The following is a 19015-nucleotide window of genomic DNA, read 5'->3' as shown; positions in this document are numbered from 1 at the left end:
TTTTACTCAGATAATTAACAGGTTTTCGCCTGTTAACTGCCTGCCTGTCTGCATACGATCCGTTTAGCATGAGGAGAGTGAAGTGCGGTTATCTGGTGAGACGCAGACGCAGCAGGTGGAGAAACATCCAGCATCTCATTTCTGCGTTTTCGTCAGAGGAAATCCTCACGTTCGTCTCCACCTGGTTCAACAGACAGTCTGGCTGCTGGTTTTACTGAAAGCATTCAAAGTTAAACATTCGATCAAGAGCTGGGATGTAAACGATGTAGATTAGATTCAAATTGGATGCAATTGAAGAATAATACTAATTTTCCAGCCCCTGGCAGAAATGTTTGATGCAGATGGAGTCATCTTATTTTTAATACAATCTTAGCTTCATCAGCATTAAGCTCAGATTTTAATGAACTTATTACATTTGGCCACATACTTTTTAATAAAAGCAACCTAAATCTTTTTTTTTATTGCTCAAAATTGAGAAAAAGACTTTTGAAAATTACAAATTATTGTTTTCAACTAAATGTTTGACTACTTTACTCATTTAATGCTTTGCAGCGTGTAAGAAAAATCTAAGTATTTAGTTTTTCCTCTTAATGTTTTTGGTCTACGATACCTTTTGCCTTCTGAAGCAGCTCTTAGCCAATCAGATGCTCAGCTGGTGAAACTCGACCAACTGGAGGACCAGAAAAAAAAGACTGCCTTATTATTTAAACTTTGTTTTGTTACTATTTGAGTTTCTATCATTTACAAAGCAGTGAAAACATATTTTAGGACTTTTGATTGTGATTATTATCTACAACCTAATGTTCTCCCCTTCTGTCTAAATAAAGGAAAATACAGAAAATTGAAGTTATTAGGCTTCAGTTAGAAACCAGTGATGGACTCAGATCTGAACCTTCAGAGTCACATAAGTCAGTTACAAAGTCGGCCTTTTATCACCTGCGTTTAATTCTCTTCCACAGAATCTGGAAAATGACTGATGAAGACTAAAGATTACAAGTTTGTTCACTAGAAAGTAAAACGTTAACAGCTGAACAATCACATGATGGTTTCACATTTTCAGCTCTCTGTCGCCCCCATGTGGAAGCTTTACGAAATTGACAACATGTTTCCAAACACTGAGATTTTTTTATTCTCAAACATCTTTAGAAAGAAATGTGAGAAAATACAAAACAGGTTAATTAACTGGTAATGATTGCACAACCAAACGTTTCTCCCTTTTCACCCGTTGATCCACTTTAAATGAAAGGAGGCCAGAGAAACCACAAGGTGGCAGCTGAGCGGGAATGTAGGTGTGACGTGTGCACAGGTGCAGGAGGACAGGAAGGAGGTCAAAGTGCAGCTGAATGAGGTCAGAGCGGTTTGGAAATGAGAAAACGTCTCGCATTCGGAGAGAAAAAACAAAGTTCAGGAACGTTTTACACTGAAGGGAACCCAGAAATAAACCAGGAACAGTGACAAAGTAAGTACACCCCTGCTGCTTTGATGCTGAAACACTGTGCTCCAGAAAGAGAAAACGTCTGAGGATAAACAGAGAACATCCAACTGTCATGTAAGGTGGTGGCAGCATAATGATCTGGGCTTGTCTGGATGGAAGAGCAGAGCTAAAGCTGGGCGATCAACTAGTTTAATCAACTAGTTTAATCAACTAGTTTAATCACATTTTTTGTTTCGAATTTCTGTGTTTTTTATCCAAAAATTAAAGATTTAATTTTTAACAACACTTTGTTGTTAAAATAAAAGCTACTAGTGAAAAATCAAAAATATCGTCTAAATATTCTGTCAATTCTAATTTCTTTTTTAAAAATATAGTTTTTAAGCTGAATCTTCCAGCCCCAACAGATCAGATGAAAAAACAAAAGTGCTGCTGATGGCCTAGTCAAAGCCCATGTGACAGGAATCCTGGATCAGAGGGTGTACTTACTTGTTTTTCTAAAATAAAAACACACCGGAATGGATCTTTTGTCCATCAGCCAATCAGATGTTGGTCTCCTTCGCGCTCAGCCTGACCTCTGATGACCACTTCCTGTCCTGATGCCAGCTTCCTGTACAGCTGCAGCAGCTCGCCGGCCTGCGGCGCCTTCGACTCCGGCGTGGGCGGGACGTCGAAGTCCGAGGACGCTTGAGACGCCGGCAGCTCCTCGAGTTCTGACTGGGCCAGGATGAGGGTGTCGTCCAGGTTCTGGGAGGACTGGTTGGACTGGGAGGCGGACAGCGTCAGGCTGAAGGCGTCCAGGTTCTCCGGGGTTCCGTCACCCAACAGATCCGGAGTCTGTGACGCGGCGGAGCAGCAGGAATGCGATTGGCTGTTCTGGCTGTCGCTCATCGGCTCCGCCGTAAAGAAATCCTCCCACTTCGGCGCTTTGTCCACGTCTCCTTTTCCCTCGTCTTCCTCCTCGTCGTCTTCGTCCTCGCCGTTGGACTCGGTGCAGTCGAAGTAGTTCTGACCAGCAGACGTCGAATCAGACACCAGCAGAGGTAAAGACGTGGCCACAGGGGGCGCCGTTCTCTCAGCTGGCGTCTCTGCAGTTAAAGGAGAAACAACCGCATCAACGTTTTCTTAATTTCACCAAAACAAATAAAAAGAATATTAATATTTGTACTTCAACGCGGCTTGTTTGCTCCGACACGTCAGAATCAGACTGGAACTCAAAAAATCCTAATAAATACATTTCATGCTAAAGTTGATACTAAAGTATTAATACTACAGCTTCAGGTTTATACAAGTGAACTAATAAATGTACAGATTATGTATTTATTAATGTATTTAATCGACTTTCTCATCTAACTTTTGTTGCTCAGAAGGTTAAAACGTACCGCTGCGCGTTTCCTGGTTCAGGATCAGTTTCTTCCGGAGCGGAGCCAGATCCAAACCGTCGAACAGCTCGTCGTCATCGTCGCTGCTGGAGTCTGAACACAGAACCAGGAACAAAACATGTGACCTCATTAAACTGGTTTACATCACATTTAAACTGGTTTATCACATTTAAACTGGTTTATCACATTTAAACTGGTTTACCTCATTTAAACTGGTTTACCTCATTTAAACTGGTTTACCTCATTAAACTGGTTTACCTCATTAAACTGGTTTACATCACATTAAACTGGTTTACCTCCCATTTAAACTGGTTTACATCACATTTAAACTGGTTTACCTCATTAAACTGGTTTACATCACATTTAAACTGGTTTATCACATTTAAACTGTTTTACCTCACATTTAAACTGGTTTACCACATTAAACTGGTTTACATCACATTTAAACTGGTTTACCTCATTAAACTGGTTTACATCATTTAAACTGGTTTACCACATTTAAACTGGTTTACATCACATTTAAACTGGTTTACCACATTTAAACTGGTTTATCACATTTAAACTGGTTTACCTCCCATTTAAACTGGTTTACATCACATTTAAACTGGTTTACCTCATTAAACTGGTTTACATCACATTTAAACTGGTTTACCACATTTAAACTGGTTTATCACATTTAAACTGGTTTACATCACATTAAACTGGTTTATCACATTTAAACTGTTTTACCTCACATTTAAACTGGTTTACCACATTTAAACTGGTTTATCACTTTAAACTGGTTTACCTCCCATTTAAACTGGTTTACATCACATTTAAACTGGTTTAACACATTTAAACTGGTTTACCACATTTCAACTGGTTTATCACTTTAAACTGGTTTACCTCCCATTTAAACTGGTTTACATCACATTTAAACTGGTTTACCACATTTAAACTGTTTTACCTCACATTTAAACTGGTTTACCTCATTAAACTGGTTTACATCACATTTAAACTGGTTTACCACATTTAAACTGGTTTATCACATTTAAACTGTTTTACCTCACATTTAAACTGGTTTACCTCATTAAACTGGTTTACATCACATTTAAACTGGTTTACATCACATTTAAACTGGTTTACCACATTTAAACTGGTTTATCACATTTAAACTGGTTTACCTCCCATTTAAACTGGTTTACATCACATTTAAACTGGTTTACCACATTTAAACTGGTTTACCTCATTAAACTGGTTTACCACATTTAAACTGGTTTCAACCAGCATGGTGACATGAAGACTGCTGATAATCCAGCTGTTTTTTGCATTTCAGGCAATAACATATTTTTTATTTAAACAAGGAATAGAAAAGTTTATTTGTATTTTTATGCATTTCTGATATTGTGATTAAATAAAAATATACAAAATGGGTATTTTTTTCATCGGATTAATAGATTATTCTAACAAATAATGATCGATTAATCAATCGTTCTGATGAATAATCGCCAGAAAAAGCGATTAATCGTCAGAATAAGCGATTAATCGTCAGAATAAGCGATTAATCGTCAGAATAATTGTTAATTGCAGCCCTAATTTGGATACAGTTGGGTGTTCCAGTTGGATAAAAATCCCAAATATGTCCAAACTGGACAGGAAAACATGAAACGGTCTTCAGGTTCTGTGTGTGTGAACAGTTTAGGGCGAGTTACCGTCAGTGGGCCGCTGAGCTCGGCTCCGCTTCAGGACGCCCAGAGGTTTGTAGACAAAGCCGGCTTCATCAGGCTGGTTCCGGCACATCAGCCTCAACCTGGAGACACAAACATCATCATCATCATCAGAGCGAAGATGACTGCAGCCTCAGGTGTGAACCCTGGTCCAGTCCAGGACTGGTCCAGTCTGGTTCCTGGAGCGGATGGACTCAGGATGTTTTACTGGAAAATCTCCCAGAACGTTTCTGCTGATCCAGAAGCTTCTGTTGACTCTGAACAGGTAAAATATTTTACCTCAAGCTGCCCTGAGTTCGGATCAGTACTGGATTTTAGGAAACGGACGGTTTGTTGGATGGACGGACAGTAAAGCATGAAATAAAGTCTAGGAACACAAATCTCTCCGTTTCTTTCCAAACTCATCCAGACACGGAATAAACGCCAAATTCCCATTTTTACAGATTTTTCCTGACTGAAGATTCTGAGCTAATTTTCTCACTGGAAGAAATTAACTCGGAAAACTTTCCTCCATTAAAGCGTTTAAACCGTTGGACTCACATCTGCGTGACGTCGGTCAGCGAGCGTCCGATCGGAACGACGCTCGGGAAAATGTTGACGGGCTGCAGGTAGGACAGGAAGTCCTTAATCTGGAACAAACCGGAAAAAAATCCCTTCATTCATCTGAAACAACGAAACCAGCCGATAAAACAATGTTGGAGATAAAAGTGAAAGTCTGACCTCTGAGTAGGAGGAGTGGAAGCTGAAACAAGCTCTGTAGGAACTACTTCCTGTTCTGGAGGACAGACTTCCTTTAGCCAAACTGAACTGAATTTATTCCCCAAAGCGAACAGTTCTTTCTTACTTTATGATGACGTTGGTCTTCTTGGTTCGCTCTCCGAACCACATTGTGGACGGTTTGATGCTGATGATGCGGAGCGGCGACCCGTCGGTTGCCGAGCAACCACACGGCAACCGGTTGCCCTGGAAAAACTCCTCATCCTGCAGTAAAACACCGGGCATTAGTCCTGCTCTGCAACGTGATTAAATGCAACACAAGTTTGTAAAACGTTAAAAATATAACGTAGTTGCCATGGAGACGAGGGGAACAAACCCTGGGATGCCGGCAGGCATGGATCTGAGTGGTGCGGTCGGTGGTGACGTAGCTCAGGATCTCCGGCATCTTCTTGAACATCGCCAGACTGTTGACATGGATCTATAGGAGAAAATATAAAATATTAAAACATATTACAAATATTTAAAATTCAAATCCTGAACAGATTCACCAGATGGTTCCCTTAGAGAGGGAGGGAGGGAGGGAGGGAGGGAGGGAGGGAGGGAGGGAGGGAGGGAGGGAGGGAGGGAGGGAGGGAGGGAGGGAGGGAGGGAGGGAGGGAGGGAGGGAGGGAGGGAGGACACGTTTGTGAATCTTTATCCACCAGAAAATTTCCTCTGTTGTGATTCCAGATTTCTGTCATGAAAAAAAATCAGGAAAACTCATCGTGTTTCCAGAATCTGACCGTTTCCACGGAAACGAACAGGTTCCCAGGCTCTGAACAGATTCTGCAGCCTTGGAGGAATGGGTGGCAGGAAGGACTCTGACCCAACAGGATAAACGTTTTTCCTGCATGAGGAAACATCCCTGAGCGGCTCACCTGAGTGCCGAACTCGTCTCCCAGGTTGGTGAACAGATACTCGTATCCGTACGCGGCCTTACAGTTCAGCCACACCACGTGATACGGACTCTGGCCGATCCAGTTTCCGATCAGCTCCGAAATCCCTTTCAGACACACTTCCTGCCAACACAGGAAGCAAAACCAAACCTCAAAACACTCAAACACTTAGCGTTAAAACGATAGCATGCTAAACAGAACCTCAAACATTTAGCTTCGCTAGCATTAAATGCAGAACGTCAAGCACTTAGCTTCATTAGCATGAAAACAAAACCTCAAACGCTTAGCATTGTAAGCACACGATACAGAACCTTAAGGATTGGATGCTAAATAGAACCGCTCGTATTCTGTTCTAGTTCGAGAACAGCTAGTATCCATGGCAACCCACATCATTAGCACTTAGCATCGTTAGCTGCAGAAAGTAAGATGACTCACCCTGCTGGGAATCTGGTAGAAGCGCGGGTCGTAGAACGTGGAGTCCAGATAAACACTCTGGATGTCTTTGACCCTGAGAGATACGGAGCGGACGGTCAAAACCCAGAACCATTCAGGACCACATGAGGTCGAGGGCCGGAAGTAGGGAGTGTGCGGGCCACTTCCAGCCCACAAGCCAGAAGTTTGACACCTGTCTTGACTTCACCTGCTGCCGGAGTGCAGATGCTCCATCCTGGACGCGTCTCCGACCGCCAGCCGGAAGTCCCCCGTGTACAACACGTTTCCATGGCAACCCTCAAACAGGAACCTGGGGACACGAGGTACAGACTATCTGTGATGAAACAGGAAATACATCGCTGCCACTTCCTGTAGACCTTTTAACTGGTCAGATCTGAACGATTCCTTAATCCAACTGCTGTCGTTTCCTTTGTGATCAAACAGATTCCCGACTCTGAACCGATTCATGACTTGGCGTTCAATAGGCTCCTGAGTCTGAACAGACTGGTGAACTGATTCCCAAAACAGATTCATTTGAACACATTCCCAACATTTAAACTTCTCACACACAGATTATGAACAGATTCTTTGTCTCCATTACTGAACGAACAGATTCCTAACCCCGAACAGGCAATTACAAGGAATCATTTAAATATTTGATCAAAGCGGAAGGGAGGAACCTGTTCAGGATTAGGAATCCGTTCGTTCAGTCAGATCTCTGAACAGATTCTTTAAATGGTTCCTAATAACCAACAGATTCTTTGTTTTTAATACTGAACAAACTGAACAGATTCTCAGACTGAACACATTCTTTTACTCCACTTACAAGTGATCTGGATCAGCAGTTCTTCAGGTTTTTAGCTGCTTTTCACTACATTTCTGCCCACAACTTGAATGTTTTTAGAGAAAATGTTTGCTAAGCCACAAAACTAGATGCGACTCACATGACGGATCCAGGACAGTGACCTGCAGGAAGCAGCGTCACCACAATCTCTTCTCTCTGTCCCACAAACAGAAACCCAAAGTTAGAAACAAAAGCTGAAAATCTCCGACTGCAGCTTCGGACCTGAACACACCGACCTCTCCGGACGCTTCGTCCACCAGGGAAATCTGAGTGGGGCTCTCCAGCTCCAGAGGAACCTGCGATGGAAACCAAACTCAGCACGGACTCCCAAAACCAAAGTGTATTTTAAGCCTGGCGGGACACCAGGCTTAACTTGCACCCCCGCCAGGCTGAGTTCATTTACTTATTATACACAGAGGATGGTAGAGTTTCCAAAAATTATAGTCAAGTGAGAGTAGCACTACTTCTACATATTTTTACTCAAGTAAAAGTAAAAAGTACAGAGCAGTAAAAATACTCCTAAAAGTATTTTTTTTCCAAAAAAGTTACTGTAGTAAATGTAACTAGTTATTACCCAACTCTGATTATAACACTGACAGCAAAAACGGGTTAAAGAATCTCTTTGGAGAAACAGCAAAATGGCAACAAAAAATAAATTTAAAAAAACTTAATTGGGATGAAACAGTTGACTTGTTAAATTATAATTTATTTTTATTTACCTCTGCATTTTAAGACTTTACATTTGGTGTTTATGTGTTGGTAATAATGTCTTCCAATAACACATAGTATAAATGTAACATTAACTTAAGGTAAATCTATTTACTACTAAACGAACGTCACTAATATTCATGTATTTCCTATAAGAGAAGTGTTTATAGTGTTTCAAGCATTTTAACCATAATTGTATCATATTGGGATTTTATGTAACGGACCAACACAAAACAGTCAAGTGTTGGGAAGAATTGTGAAGCAACTTTAAACATTTTTAAACTCTAAAACACAGGAGGCCTCGGGATGACTGCCCCTGCCGCCGGGCTTCCTGGGGAAACCCTGGATGGGCTCAGTGACCGGTTTGGACCTGAGACCAGAGGGGGACGTACTCACCAAGTATTCCTCCCAGAAGGCATACTTTGGGTTGTTCAGCAGCAACTCTTTGGTCACAAAGGAGCAGTAAAGTCTGACGGTTCGACTGCAAACACAAACAGGAAGTAAGTTGTATTTACTCCTCCATTAAATACTTTAGTATGTTTTTTTATATATATATTTGTTAAAACGGTCACCATGTTGTGACTATAATATGAGAAAAGACTGAACTCCTCTGAAGAAATGCAGCAAAAACAACCAATCAGAGCCAGGAAAAGGGTTTTATTGCCGTCAATCAACTTCATGTACACATGGCTAAATGCGCTAATGGAGGAGAAACAACTTACCGTTGCAAGAAAACCGTTTATCCGTCGTCATTGGCGGCCATGCTATCTAGCCTTAGCATTCACAACAGGCTTTGCTAGGCTTGTCCCAATAAATCAATTAGTCACATCACAAATTAAAATGATTTATTGTTTTCCAAAAACTAGAGGACAAAAGACTTCGGTTTGGTGCGTTGGTCACAACTAGCCCTTTTCAGGAAGGACAATTTTGTTTACAGTGACTTCAACCTCAATTTTATTTGGTGTTTTGTTTATTTCAGATATTTAAAATGTCTTGCAGTTCCAGATTTCAATGTTCATTCAAATTAAAGTTTATTGATCTCCGAGAATGTTTTCTTGCATCTTTACGTCGTTATAATTAGATTAGTTAACAATGGTCTCAAATCAACAATGTTATTGTTTATCTTTATAACTTCTGGAACAATTTATTATTGGAGCAAGATTTTTATTGTGACAAGCCCACACATTATGACGTTGTGATTGACAGCGCTAAGACCCGCCTTCCGGCTCTGATTGGTTGTTTCTAGTTAGCACTGGGAGAGGGTAGAGCAGTTAAATTTTCACTTATAGTCCAACATTATATCGTCACGACAGTTTAAACAAATATATAGAAACAGGTTTTTGATAAAAGTTACATGCTGCAACGGTAAAGTTTGTTTTAGGCTCTATATCCTTTAATAATACCTCCCTTGCACCATATAGCAGTAAAAGGTAAAAGTAATTTAATTTCGTCATAATTAACCAAACGACAGGTGAGATGTGCTCACCTGAACTGCAGTTTTCTCCTGAGCAGAGGTCCTTTCAGTCCTTTCATGTGGTCTGAAACGCAGAAGAAACCAAAAAGTCACGAAGTTTACGCGACAGAGCCGAAAACAGCTCAAATATTCTCGGGTTTAATCACCTTTGTGACAGTGAGAGAGGAAATAAGCCTGCGCGTGCAGGTTCTCCCTGTCGAACCGGTCCAAAGACACGGTGGGATACTCCTTCATCCGACCCGCGAACGAACTCATCTCTCAGCCGAACCGTTCATCCACACCGCCTCACTTTAGTTTGCTCTGCTTCAACACCATCATCTGGTTAGTTTGTCCGCCCAGTTCAACTGCTCTTCTTCTACGTTCCAACCAGGAAGTGATTTCAGAATGTCGCCATCTGCCGGCGTAATGGTCCAACGACGCCTCTGCTGCCGCTCAACGTGTCCGCCATATTGTGAATTACAACTTTCCGTTATTTTACGACTTCTGCTATTTTATCATGTTTTTTAAACGTTAATGATGATTTCAATAAAACAGTATGATAACATAACACAATATAGTGATAAAATATGATGAAATTATTACCATCACATGAGAACGATCAATTCTTAAAGGTATTTTTTATTATGTTGGTATAAATATGGAGGCTTTCTTTTGGTTGTTGCAACGATTTAGCACTTTATTAAATAAAATTATTTAAGTAAAAAATAAACACATGGAAAATCTAGATTTTTTTATTACACATAAATTTGAAAAAAACAAAAAAACAACAAATTTGCTTTTTAGATTTCTTATAAAATACGAAAAGCTACTTTGTCATTTTCAAACAGCTATTTACACTATTTACAATCAATAAAAGCTGTTTTGTTGAAAGTCAGTCAAAAATTAATAAAAAAAAACAAATTAAAGAAATAAAATATTTCTGTATTTCTCTGTACCGTTACTATTTGAACAATTATTCATTTTGTATTTTTTTTTATTTTATTTTAATGCTTACATTAATCAAAAAAATCATTTTAACTCTATTTCTCTCTGAAAATCATTTCTGTGTTTTATGTAGAAGTTTTTATTTATAGGTTTAAATATTCTTTGAGTTATTGAAAAAATATCTTCTGAAATTGTATAGTTGATAAAAAAAATACTTTTTCATAATTGAATAATAATCCTATCAGTGCTAGTCCTCTTCTTCTTCTTCTTCTGTGGAAAAGAGTCCAAGTTAAAATCACAGTTATACGTTTATTTTTCATCAGAATGGCCTAATAGCTCCTATTTTCTTACATGCCTCCAGCGCCATCTGCTGGACGGTTTTCACTTTACAGTAATTATTCAAAAAAGAAAAAAGAAAACCTTCACTTGAGGCACTCAGCAGAAAGAAACATAAAAGAAGCTCAAGCTCCGCCTCCGCCGGCGCACTGATCTCCTCATCGGCTTGTAAATGATGCGGAGCATCGTAACTGCAAAAGAAACGGAAAAACTTCACATCCAGCAAAAATATTTATTAAAGTTTTACTTCCCTTCAAATAGCTACCATCTCACTTAAAACAGCAAAATGTTTAATTTCCAGTTCATTATAACTGGTAAACAACGACAAGTTAAATAAAAACCGAGCAGTTTTTGATTTCTCAAAGGTTGTTTTTCTATATTTCAGAGAAACGTGACGCCTGTTCGCTCGTCTCGTGACTCCAGATGTGTTTTCTTTGCCGTTATTAATCTCTGGGCCTGTCACACTCTGCTCATGTGATGGCAGCTTCAAAGAGGGGACATTTTCACATCTAGGATTTATCTCCTGATGTAGAAAGTTAACTGTAAAGACAATCAGCTGACTTATACAGTCCAGCTGGTTCTACAACAAAAACAGGCTGAGAACAGAAAACAAAAACATCTAACTTTATATTTATATTTACCAGTTTCCCTTTCTTAACATTCTTAATTACAAAATATCCATCCATCCATCCATTTTCTTGCACCCTTTTTCCCTCAGTGGGGTTGGGGGGGGTGCTGGTGCCCATCTCCAGCTAACGTTCCGGGCGAGAGGCGGGGTACACCCTGGACAGGTCGCCAGTCTGTCGCAGGGCAACACAGAGACACACAACCATGCACACACACACTCACACCTAGGGGCAATTTGGAGAGGCCAATTAACCTGACAGTCATGTTTTTGGACTGTGGGAGGAAACCGGAGTACCTGGAGAAAACCCACCATGCACAGGGAGAACATGGAGACTCCATGCAGAAGGACCGGGCTGGGAATCGAACCCAGAACCTTCTTGCTGCAAGGCAACAGCTCTACCAACTGCGCCACTGTGCAGCCCAATTACAAAATATGATTATTATTAATATAACAATTAACTTATGGATTGATAAATTATTAATAATTATAATAATGATCATTATTATGAGAAATAATGATTATTAATAGTAGTAACAATTATTATTGTAATAATTATAATTAAAAATAATCACTGATCATTTATTATGCTAATAATTCATAATCAGTGTTGCTATGATTATGAACTATTAATTAAACAATAATTAAGAAATTAATTATTATTATAATTATAACTCAACAAATATTTTTTCTTGGCTGGAGCATATTTTACTGTAATGTCAGGCGAAGTGAGATTTCCGGAGCGCGCCTGCGTCCCTGAACGCCTCTCGGTCGGCTCAACAGTTAAAGTGAAGTCACCTTTAAGGAGCTTGAAAACTGGAGCCACCGGAGCTTATTCCCTTTAACTCTGACCTTCTGTGAAACCATGTTTCCACTCGGATCCACTCGGGATCTGTGAGGCGAGTGAAACCCGTCGGAATCGAGAGGTTTGCGGCTTGTTTTGGCTCTTTTTTCGCTGAATGTTTTGATTCTTTCCGAGCGGATGATCTGTTAGCTTAGCTTCTTCTGCCTGCTGTGAGTTAGCCAGTAGCGAGTAAATCTCAGGACACTTTCCTGCTCCCGTATGTTTAATACTTTGTTGGTTTAACATCCATAAATAATGTTTTCGACGTAATTTTAAGATAAAATCACTTACTATAGGGGAAACGAGGATTTATACGCTTTAAAACAAACAAAATGTATGTTTAAGTAGATAAGCTCCGTTTGATTCAAGCTAGCACTTAAAATATTTACTTTAATAAATCTGTTTATCAGACAGAAACCTTTACTGATTGGGTGATTTATTTTTAAATATGTTCGTCTACCCAAACTGAACATCTTGAGTTTGTTTCATTAGTTTCTGTGTTGCTTAAAATACACATTTTAAATCAGGGTTTGGATGCGGATTACATGTTTAAATAAGCTGCCTTTCCAGATTTATTACATTTTAAATTTAATTCAGAAATACCTTAGCTCCACCCCACAAAGAGTTGGTGATGCTGGCGACAGGAATTGGTACGCAAGCAGCAGCAGTCAGTCTCGCAGGGTATCTGAAAAGGCCTCTGACTGAAGAATGTTGCTGTGTGACCAACATGACATGCTAACGGCTCAAAATCCGGGATATTCCACCATAACATGACAAACTCTGCTAATCCACCCAAATCTGCTTTTGCCGCTCCTCTTTAAATTAGTTTGGTTAGAAAGATGCTGGAGTAGGGGATAAATGGGTTGAACTTCCTCCTCCTCTCTCTGCATCCATCAGCTATAAAAAAATTTAAAAAAAAAACGTCGTTGCCACGGTTACGCATCATAAAAACAGTTTGAAAGCTAAAGAATTAAAGGAGGTTACTAAAAAAAATAATTTTAAATCTTTTTACAATTTTATTGCAAAATTTTAACTGATCTTTTTTTTTTTTTTAAATAATCTGAAAGAAGCCGTGTAACTGCACACATTTAAAGAAACACTGCGTTACAGCAGATTATAATTTAGGGTTACAGTTTGAAAGTACATTTTTAACACAAAAACAAAACAAAAAAAAAAGATTATTCACCAATCAGTGATTGGAAGAAGTCGATATTTTCCCCGATCAACTCTGATCCGTTATCAGCAGGGAGGAAAATAGAAAATCCAATTTTTTTCTTTTCCAATTATTATTTTTTAAATTTTATTTTCTCTTTGAACCTGCAGAATATATGTGTGTGTCGTTACTTTCAGAGTTGGTAATTATTGAAAATACAAATGTGATAATTTCAGCTCCTTAAATAATGAAAGTGATTATCTACTCTGACGGTGGATTGTTGTCTAAATTAGCTCCAGTTTTGTGAATGTAATTGTTTTGTGTTTTGCTGACATGTTGGCTCATGTTGTGTGAAATGTTGCATTGTGGGCTCATTTTAAGAAGCCTAGAGAATCACAAGGCGGTGCAGGAATGTAGCTTTAGGCCAGGTTTATAATGAGCCTCTTGTTTCCTCTCTCTGGTGGTTTTTTCCGCTGATAAAGCTCTGCGAAGGCGTTTTTCCGTTTTCCCCTGAACGCAGCTGCGTGACTTTTCTCCTCCTTTTGTTTCCCTTTCTATCACTTCTGCTCTGAGCAGATCGTGAAATGCTTCGTTTTACCTCGTTTTGTCTAAATTTAGGCCGGCGGCGCCAGGTGTGCGGACAGAAACAGGAAGTAGGGAGGTTCTTTAAAATCGAAAATGAAATGTTTCAATCTCCTCGACGTGCTTTTATGGAAATATGACAGTTTACAAGATTAAAACCTACAATGTATTTGTATTTTAAGAAGTCAAAACGAGAAATAAAATAAAATTATTTCTCTGAGAAATAAAAGTTACTCCAGAAAGTAACAGCTTTTTGTTTTTTCTGCTCATTCTAACATGTTGGAAATGATTGATTATTGTCAATGATTTAAGGTGAAACTAAGCCACAAATCACCTGTTTATTGGCAGGTAAAATGTCTAAATTGGTCTAAATTTACACTGAAAAAACACAAAATCACAACATATTTTAGTTTAGTTTTTAATGCAAATATATTAGTACACTTAAATTAACTTACATGTAGCTTTTAAGCAGGATTTATGCTTGTTTTAAGCCTATAATTCAATAATATTGATGAAAAAAGTATTAATTTCACTGGCAGATTAACTCAATATTAAGGAATTATGTACTTTAAATAAATTCCTACATCTTTTCTAGTGTACTAAAACATTTTCACTAGAAACTTGACCAAAAAAATACTTTGTAATATTTTGTTTAGGTTTCTGTGAAATAATTTGTTTAATTCTGCAACATTTGAGTCTAAACCCCTTCAGTGCTGCCCTCTATGGGTGGAAAGGCGGTTACTGCAGGTCAGTTTTTCCTTCTGGTCCCTTCCAAACTTGGCCACGCCCCTTTTTGGCATCATGGCTCCGTTTTGCTTTGAAAACCCTTAAAAACAAAAACCAAAGATGACAAAAACCCAGGAATGATTCACACTCGGCTTCCTCAGACAGAGATGGTCGTTTCTCTCAATCTGTTCATCTCTGAACTGAAAGCGTTCGTGTTCGAAGTTCACCAGAACCCACAGCAGAAACAAGAACTAGTTCATCAACGTTTCAGAAGAACCAGAAAAACGTCAATGCTAATCTTGTCAGTTAGTTTGCATATCCAGTACCTCAATATACAGCCGATCTGGAGTCTGGGAAAGTATTCACACCCCGGGAAAGTATTCACACCCTTAGGAACTGTTGGGATTTTACATGAAAGACCGGAAAAGGAAACTCGGTGTGAAGAAAGTGGCTCTGGTTTGACCTTCCTCTTTTGGTCGTGGTTTGTTATCGCTGCTGAAAATGAGGGGAAGTAAAGCTGGAGGTCCAGTTAAATCCATTCAGCTCTGGGCGGGCCGTGACTCGGCGCCGCGAGGGAACCACGGTCCGTCCTTCCTCCCCAAAACAGAACCAGCAGAATTTACTCCATTCATCCCGATTTAATTTCCCCTTTTCTGATCCGGTCACACATTCATAAAATCAGGATCTTTACAGACGGGCCTCAGTTTACAACAGCAGAGTCTTCAGTCAGAGGCTTCTTCAGAGAGGTGATGTAATACAGACTGCTACAGGAGATCCTTCCTGCCATCAGCATCAACAACTCTTTAAAATTTAATTTAAAAATAACATTTTTATTTTTAAATTGAATTTTCCAGATCTGGGAAAAAGTTGGATCCTTGATTCCTTTTTAAAACATTTCCTTCCTGTTTTCTGCCTTATTCTTTATTTCTTTTCTTTTTGTATCGTCTCTTTCTTTGTCTCTCATTCTATAGTTTTTTATCTTGTTCTTTTTGTTATTTTGTTAGTTCTGTTTTTCCCCGTTCTTTCGCTTTTCGTTCTCCCAATTTTCTTGTTTTTCCTTCAATTTTTTTCTCGCTTCTCTCGTTTTCTCTCATTCTCTCTCGTTCTTCGCTCATTTTCCCTCCTCCCGTTCTGGAAGCCATGTTTGTTGTCATTCAGGAATAAAAACCGTCCCCAACTCGGTACATTTCAGTCTGAGGTAAAACGGGTTTCTGCGTCTCTCCAGCCATGTCTCCACCCGGCCATTCGCTCTGACCGATTCACCGACGCCGGGCTGGAGATGAGCTTAACGCAGTGGCTGAGCGTTTCCAGGAGGCGGCGCTGCTGAGACGGGATTGATCGGGGTTTCTGCCGCCGCCATGGACGAGTTCTCGACCCGGACCTACGGCACCAGCGGCCTGGATAACAGACCTCTGTTCGGAGAGACGTCGGCTCGGGTAAAACCTCCAGTTTGCTCAAGATTCAGTGGTTTTACCGGTTCCAGCTGGTTCTGGAGTCACGTGTTGAACTTTCTCCTGCAGGATCGGATCATCAACATGGTCATCGGAGGCTTCACGTCTGTGGTGGTTCTGGTGAGTTCTGCTGTTGATCCATTTAGCTTCAAACCCCTCCCACTGCCAGAACTGAAGTTACTGAGTCTTCTAATCATCTGAAGTTCTTTCGTTCTGAGTCGGGTTTCTGATAGGCAGACAGCAGCTTCTCACGGCTGAGGCTCTTTTAACACCTGGTAGTTGCAACATTTGCTCCATTCCAGCTGCTGTGGTTCTCGTTCTCAAACCAACCAAACCCTCTGAGCAGCCTGTTCCCCTCCTGGCCTGTGGGGGCGCTGCAGCAAGAACCACTGAAGGAAACGCAGGCGAGGAGGGGAGCAAAGGGTTGGTTTGTCAAACAGAACCACAGCAGCTGGAGATGGAACAAATGTTACAACTTTTGCTTTCCATTCGAGCCGATCTCTGCAGTTCGGACTAAACGCTGATCTCCTCGTTTCCTAGGTAACCGTGATCGGCTCCTTCGTGTTCCCCTCGTTGCCTCCGCGGCCGCTCAACATCTTCTTTGCCGTCTGCATCCTGCTGGCGTGCGGCTCCATCATCGTGCTGGTAACTAAAACTCTGGCTTTCCTAGCAGAGTCTCTGCAGATGGAAACGTCGCTGCAACGTTTACATTTTCCTTCCCAGCAGATTTAAAGTTTTCTTAAAAATCTTTCAGGCTTCCTGCAGATTTTATGGAAACATTTTAATGAATTTTCACTAAAAATTGTAAAAGTTTGAGTTTTTTGAAGTTGTAGCTTTAAAAAACAAACTTTGCTTAGTGGTTATTTGTCATTATTACATATTCCTGTTTATTAAACTTAAATTCAATCTAATAAACTAAATTGTATAAAATTTAGTTTATTATTTTTATTAATAAATTGAATTATTAAAGTAAAATTAATAATTCATTTGATTCAGATTCATTTATAAATTCAATTTATTTATTAAACTGAATTTAACTAAATTTAGTTTGGAAAAACTAAATTTTGGACTAAATTTTCCAAACTTTAATCCTCTTTTTGTGTCCAGAAGGCAATTTAAAGAAAAAATACTTTAATACTTTTACTCTGTTACTGTTTTTACATTTCAGTATTTTGGTCAAACATAATAAAACAAACATTTTAGAAGAGGATTTAAAACTTTTCTGCTTTTAAATCAGAGAAACTGTTGATGGTGAACGGATTAAACCCAGATTCAGTGGTAAAGTGAAACGTTTTCTTGTTCTGCAGATATTCTGGTACCGGCAGGGCGACCTGGAGCCCAAATTCAGGAAGCTGATCTACTACATGCTGGCCACCATCATGCTGCTGTGTTTATGTGCCAACCTTTACTTCTTCGACGTCAGGTAGAGGAAGAGGAGGAGGAAGAGGAGCCATCATGGCGTTGACTGACAGAGGGAGGTCCAACGTGGACGAGTGGACCGAGACGGGACCAAAAACACGGAGGGTTAAAGTTCCCAGGGTCAGAGTTCAGACGGCAGAACTCAAACAGAATCGTTTACCCTCCAGCGAGGATCCAACTTGTGTTTCTGTGATTGGAAATAAAGATCTGAACACATTTATTCCTCCACCGGGGGCGCCAGAGAGTCACAGTGATTCAAAACCACAGAATGAAACATTGAAGTTGAAACGTTCCAGTTTAGCTTCCTGTCGGGCGATTCGAGGATGAAGCTGGAGACCTCTGACCTCTGAATTTGGATTCAAAGGACGTCAAATCCCACGGTGCGTTCAAGGGCGGCTCTACGGTCAGGAATTCCAAGCTTCTTTTAGTTTACTAGTCATAACGGGGAGATTTTCACTTTAAACCAGGATCAAGTGAAGCTGTTTCTGCGTTTTACTAGATGCTTGCAAGCTGGGCGATTAATCTGATTAATCCGATTATTGGTTTGTGAGGATTTTTGAAAATGTGGATTTTTGTCCACCACTTCTCTCCGTAATTCAGAGTGATGTCAGCACACCCACGGCGGCCATCTTGTTTTACTATTATGAGAATAGTCGCAACAATAACAGAATAAAGTTGTAATATTACCAGAATAAAGTCTATTAAATAATAAATAGAAATGCCAAATCTTTTAACACATTAATTATCAGTAGCCGGACTTTAAAACTTTAAAACAACTGAATTTATGTCAAAGAAAAATCTACAAAAACCAACTTTGTTACTTTGGATTCTGACTTTTTTCTCATAATTTTGGTTTTTCTGGTAAAACTGCGTCTTTATTCTGATATTAATACGACTTTATTCTTGTAATTAAACATATTCTAGCAGTCTGGTCGTATAACTCACAGACCGATTTAAATAAAAACCACAAAACCTGATCCGGTATGAAAAGGTTACATTTTAATCTGTACCAAATCGCCCAGCCCTAACTGAAATAATCTGCTCTGTTAATCCCGCTGGTGTTAAATCAGAGCTGGGCTCGTTACGCATCGTTAGTCTGCCTAGAGACGAACGGAAACTAGAACCATCGTTTCTGTTCCTTAAAACTGGAAAATAAAATCTGAAAAGTTGATTTTAGGTTCAACGTACAGAAATTCACAGTTTTCCCTCCATTTTGTCACTTTAATGTGTTTTATTGTAATTTTATAAAGTAACAGCCTGAATAAAATCAGTCAACTGGCTTCTGTGTGTGACTGAATGTTGGTGGAAATGCCGACGTTCCCTGA

General features: G+C 39.7%; 2 protein-coding genes across 3 annotated transcripts; one reads left to right on the top strand and one right to left on the bottom strand.

Annotated features, from left to right (window-relative positions):
• Positions 1-1105: 1105 nt before the first annotated feature.
• Positions 1106-10154, bottom strand: dclre1c (DNA cross-link repair 1C, PSO2 homolog (S. cerevisiae)). Its single transcript, XM_008400303.3, has 15 exons — positions 9777-10154; positions 9643-9694; positions 8553-8637; positions 7685-7744; positions 7549-7604; positions 6813-6914; positions 6608-6680; positions 6155-6295; positions 5614-5715; positions 5365-5501; positions 5241-5295; positions 5061-5149; positions 4506-4603; positions 2815-2907; positions 1106-2520 (listed from the first exon to the last, which is right to left on the bottom strand). Exons 1-15 carry the CDS (start codon positions 9883-9885, stop codon positions 1967-1969), a joined length of 1806 nt encoding a protein of 601 aa, XP_008398525.1. The 5' UTR covers positions 9886-10154; the 3' UTR covers positions 1106-1966.
• A 2128-nt stretch (positions 10155-12282) lies between these two features.
• tmem243b (transmembrane protein 243, mitochondrial b) lies at positions 12283-17918 on the top strand. Of its 2 annotated transcripts, none has more exons than XM_081603868.1 (5): positions 12283-12414; positions 16046-16256; positions 16341-16391; positions 16812-16916; positions 17579-17918. In XM_081603868.1, exons 2-5 carry the CDS (start codon positions 16179-16181, stop codon positions 17696-17698), a joined length of 354 nt encoding a protein of 117 aa, XP_081459994.1. In that variant the 5' UTR covers positions 12283-12414; positions 16046-16178; the 3' UTR covers positions 17699-17918. The 2 variants fall into 2 exon arrangements, with proteins under 2 accessions (XP_081459994.1, XP_008398526.1); XM_008400304.3 differs by having other exon boundaries at positions 12283-12441.
• The last annotated feature ends 1097 nt before the right edge of the window (positions 17919-19015 follow it).

This window comes from Poecilia reticulata, chromosome 23 (assembly GCF_904066995.2).
Source record: "Poecilia reticulata chromosome 23, P_reticulata-male-v2, whole genome shotgun sequence".
NCBI lineage: Eukaryota > Metazoa > Chordata > Actinopteri > Cyprinodontiformes > Poeciliidae > Poecilia > Poecilia reticulata.
Note: the sequence above shows the minus strand (reverse complement) of the source record. Positions and strands in the feature narration are given on the sequence as shown.